Below are 3745 nucleotides of genomic sequence, written 5' to 3'. Positions count from 1 at the left end.
AAAAAAAAAACAAAAACAAAATAAAACAAAACAAAAAAAGAAATCCACCTGCCTCTGTTTCCCTAGTGCTGGGATTAAAGGCATGCGCCACCACTGCCCGGCAATAAATAAATCTTTAGGCCAGAGCGAGCAACCTTCATTTCAGCTACCACAAGGCTCAAGGCCATCTCTACAGCTACACTGTACTCATAAAAGAAATAAATAAGTCTTAAAAAAAAAAAATCCAGGCTCTCCCTTAAAAAGTGCCCAAGAGGTAGGTGTGGAGAGAGTGTTTCCTTTGTAGACCATCTCCGATCTCAGTCACTGTGCTGTCCAATCAGGAATCCCTTGACCTGTGTGCCCCAGGTCTGCAGAGCTGCCCATCTCAGCGTCCCTCCATTTCACATACAGACCAAGAATAACCCTTGGTCAGGAGCTTTTCCTTGACTGGAGAAGCCTGCCCATTTGTGCCCACTAGAAACGGTTACCTGAAGTCCAGGGATGGCGCTCGGCGGACCCAGCAGTCCGGGGCCAGGGGCTGGGTGGTGAGTCGCTCGCCAGTAAACCTCTAAATATTCGGCCAAGTGCTCGCAGGCGTCGTCCAGCTGGTTCTCGTCCAGAATCACATCGAATGACTCCTGGACAGAGAGGACACGGGAGCTTGCCTTCTCCACGGCAGTGCGGAGCTCTACCTCTGCACCCTGGGATAGGGCGTGGCCGCAGCGGACCCCAAGCACTCACTGGTGGGCACTGGACCAGCTTATCGTACGCCATCATCTGTACGGTGAGGTGTTTCATCTGGGACTTTCCCCTGGAACGGATCAGTCGCTGCAGTACCTGCCGGTAGGAGAAGGGCAGAGGGAGGCGTGGCGTTTCTTGGGGCTCTGGTGAGAGCTGGGTCTAAGAACTAGGCTCAATTCCCAACCTGTGATAGGACATTAGTCCTCCCAGGTGAGGGGGACTCTGAGTGTTAAGGGATGGTAGGAAAAGAAGCCGGTTACTCCTGGCAGGGCCCAAGCTGAGGTGCACTGTCTTCTAGGGGACATCTGTGGGACCCCAGGGACCCAGTTCACTTACCTTTGGCGAGGACACTTTGACAAAGACGATGATGGGGGCCAGCGAGGTCTTGGCCAGCTGTGCTGGGTGGTTGATGGTATCAGCGTCCAACACCACTAGCTGCAGGGATTTGGCCAGCTCGAATATGCGCTCAATCTCACTCTGCACTTCAGCTGAGGAAGGGGAGCACTTCAGCTGAGGAAGGGGAGCACTTCAGCTGAGGAAGGGGAGCACATCAGCTGAGGAAGGGGAGCACTTCAGCTGAGGAAGGGGAGCACTTCAGCTGAGGAAGGGGAGCACTTCAGCTGAGGAAGGGGAGCACTTCAGCTGAGGAAGGGAAGCAGCTCACCAGAGGCTCTGGCCACTGCTTACTGCCAGAGCTGCTCCATGGTGGACAGGAAGGACCTGCCAGCCTGGACAGGCAGAGGACTGGGCAAGTGGGGAAGGCAGTACTTGGGGCAGGTGGTGGGGCATGGGCAAGAAGACAAGGAGTTAAAGGTTTTCACTAGCATCAAGTAGGCTGAGAACCAGGAACAAAGGACTCCTCACCAATGCTGGAGCGGGCGGAGGAGCGCTCAATGATAGTCCTCTTGCCAGGATTGTTGAGCACAGACCGCTTGGCCAGTGAGAGATCGGCTGCAACCCGGGTGATGGAGATTCTGGTGTGGAGGATCGCATACTGCCGTCTAAGCCAAGGGTTCTTTACCCAGCCCCCTAATTCTCCTTAAGAGGAGACTAGCTCTGGGCATGCATGAGCAGGAAATTCCAGGCCTCCCGATTCTCATCCCATTCCAGGCCAGGGCAGCTTACCTTCCATCAAACCTGTGTTTAAGGAAGTCGAAGAGAGCCTTCTGCATCATGTCTGTGACCTGGAGGGGAGGGCAAGGCACTGACAGAGGGCTCCCCCCAGCCCCTAGCAGCGGGACACCGAGGTAGAGTTCACACCCTCCATCACACCCTCTGCACAGACATTTCCCACTGTGGCAGCTTTGGTAGGGTAACTCTAGGCTTGGGAACTTCCTCACCTCATAACCTTTCAGAGAGGGTCCCACCAGCACCACGGGCCGCATGGAGGGTACCACATCATACGGGGGCACATGTTCCGCCTGCAGAATGGCCAGGAGGTCAGACAAAATCTTGGTCTCATTGCCCACTTTAGGCCTGACTGCTCTGGGGTCAGAGTGGAGAGTTCTGGGAGCCCTCCCCTCTGGTTCTGTAGACGTCAGCAGTGGCTGACCAGGAGGGTCCCCAGAGCCAAAATCCATGATCCCCCCCGGGCCCAGGTCCCTTCTGACTCACCTGCTTTTGCTTCTGCTTGGCTTTTTGGAAAAGGAAATAAAAGATTAAAGTTGGTGGAGGGAAAGGGCCTGGGGGCTTGGGAGTCCCTTCCCCAGGGGAGGCAATGGACTCTCCCTGCTAGTCTGATCCCTCCACCAGCCCCTGCTCACACAGTTCACTGGGAAGGACTTCCTTCCACTGCGTCTTATTTGCCTACCCAAGGTGGGTAAGCTGAGGGAGGCTACCTAGAGACGGAGGAGGAGAGCGCCGGTTGCCAATGTCACCCAGGCTGGAAGGGTTCCCAGTTCTCCTGACAGAAAGGGGGATGGTAAAACGTTGACACAGTTCTATATGTTAATGTTTGACAAATTAGTAACTACATTTATGACAGCTGAGCGTGTGTGTGTGTGTGTGTGTGTGTGTGTGTGTGTGTGTGTGTAGCTGTGTTCTGTGGGTGCAGTGTTATGTGTGTGTGTGTGTGTTTGTGTGTGTGTGTGTAGCTGTGTTCTGTGGGTGCAGTGTTATGTGTTTGGGTGTGTGTGTATGTGTATTGAATCTCAGCACTGTTCTCACCTGGCCTTCTGTTCCTGTTTGAGCCGGATGCTCTCCAGGCGCTGGGGGCTGGGGATGAAGGCGATGTCTCCGCCCTCTTTCACTAGCCTCCCGATCCACCAGTCATTGCTGTACTTCTGGGAGGGAATGAGAAGAGGGAGGAGCTGTATGAGAGGTGCTTGCCCAGGGAGACTCTGGGAAGCTGGCACCAGGAAGGCAGAGGAAGGGCCAAGAAGTGTGGAGTGGCATCACAGAGCAGAGCAGCCAGGTTTAAGCCTCAAGCCGTTGCACTTCAGGGTGTGGAATCCCGGATGTCACAGGAGACCACTGGCTGGTTACTCACTCTACCCTCCCTCTTAGACACAGAACTCAGGACCAAGCCAGGTCTGAGACTGGTAGGAACCTTGGAATCAGGTCCTGAGTGAGGGGCCTACAGGTGTGCGCAGATGAAACTGGAGGAGCTGGGAATTACTTTAGATATAGAACTAACGAGCCATTGGGGCCTGGGACAGCAAACGGGAGAATTAAGTGCAGAATTAAGAGCAGGCTTCTACGGACAATAGGGAGAATTGAGTGTTAGAGCGGGCTTCTGGGGAGAACAGGGAGAATTGAGTGTTAGAGCGGGCTTCTGGGGACAATAAGGCTCATTACATCACCTCTTTAATGTGCAGGAAATCTTTGGCCTCAAAGTTGACTCCAGAGCCCTGGACTGGGCACTCCTCATCCAGAACTCCACAGTAGCTGACATTGGTCCTCACAGCAAATGCCACGGGCTTGTGCTGGGGATTTGATCATTAGAGCAATGAGAGACAGACCCTCGGAGTACCTCACGGGGTGGGGGTGGGGCAATGAGAGACAGACCCTCGGAGTACCTCACGGG

At 54.4% G+C, this 3745-nt stretch overlaps 1 protein-coding gene across 3 annotated transcripts in view; it reads right to left on the bottom strand.

Annotated features, from left to right (window-relative positions):
• Nucleotides 1-3745, bottom strand: part of Cacnb3 (calcium voltage-gated channel auxiliary subunit beta 3) — a 13362-nt gene that overhangs the window by 1945 nt on the left and 7672 nt on the right. For all 3 annotated transcript variants that reach the window (XM_031354891.1, XM_031354883.1, XM_031354901.1), the window contains exons 3-12: nucleotides 3522-3644; nucleotides 2887-3002; nucleotides 2559-2623; nucleotides 2335-2354; nucleotides 2061-2141; nucleotides 1846-1904; nucleotides 1585-1694; nucleotides 1057-1208; nucleotides 721-816; nucleotides 468-617 (exon numbers count right to left, since the gene is read on the bottom strand). In XM_031354891.1, coding sequence (XP_031210751.1) covers nucleotides 468-617; nucleotides 721-816; nucleotides 1057-1208; nucleotides 1585-1694; nucleotides 1846-1904; nucleotides 2061-2141; nucleotides 2335-2354; nucleotides 2559-2623; nucleotides 2887-3002; nucleotides 3522-3644 — 972 coding nt within the window. The remainder of the gene's footprint in view (nucleotides 1-467; nucleotides 618-720; nucleotides 817-1056; nucleotides 1209-1584; nucleotides 1695-1845; nucleotides 1905-2060; nucleotides 2142-2334; nucleotides 2355-2558; nucleotides 2624-2886; nucleotides 3003-3521; nucleotides 3645-3745) is intronic.

This window comes from Mastomys coucha, unplaced genomic scaffold (genome assembly GCF_008632895.1).
Source record: "Mastomys coucha isolate ucsf_1 unplaced genomic scaffold, UCSF_Mcou_1 pScaffold11, whole genome shotgun sequence".
Lineage (NCBI taxonomy): Eukaryota > Metazoa > Chordata > Mammalia > Rodentia > Muridae > Mastomys > Mastomys coucha.
Note: the sequence above shows the minus strand (reverse complement) of the source record. Positions and strands in the feature narration are given on the sequence as shown.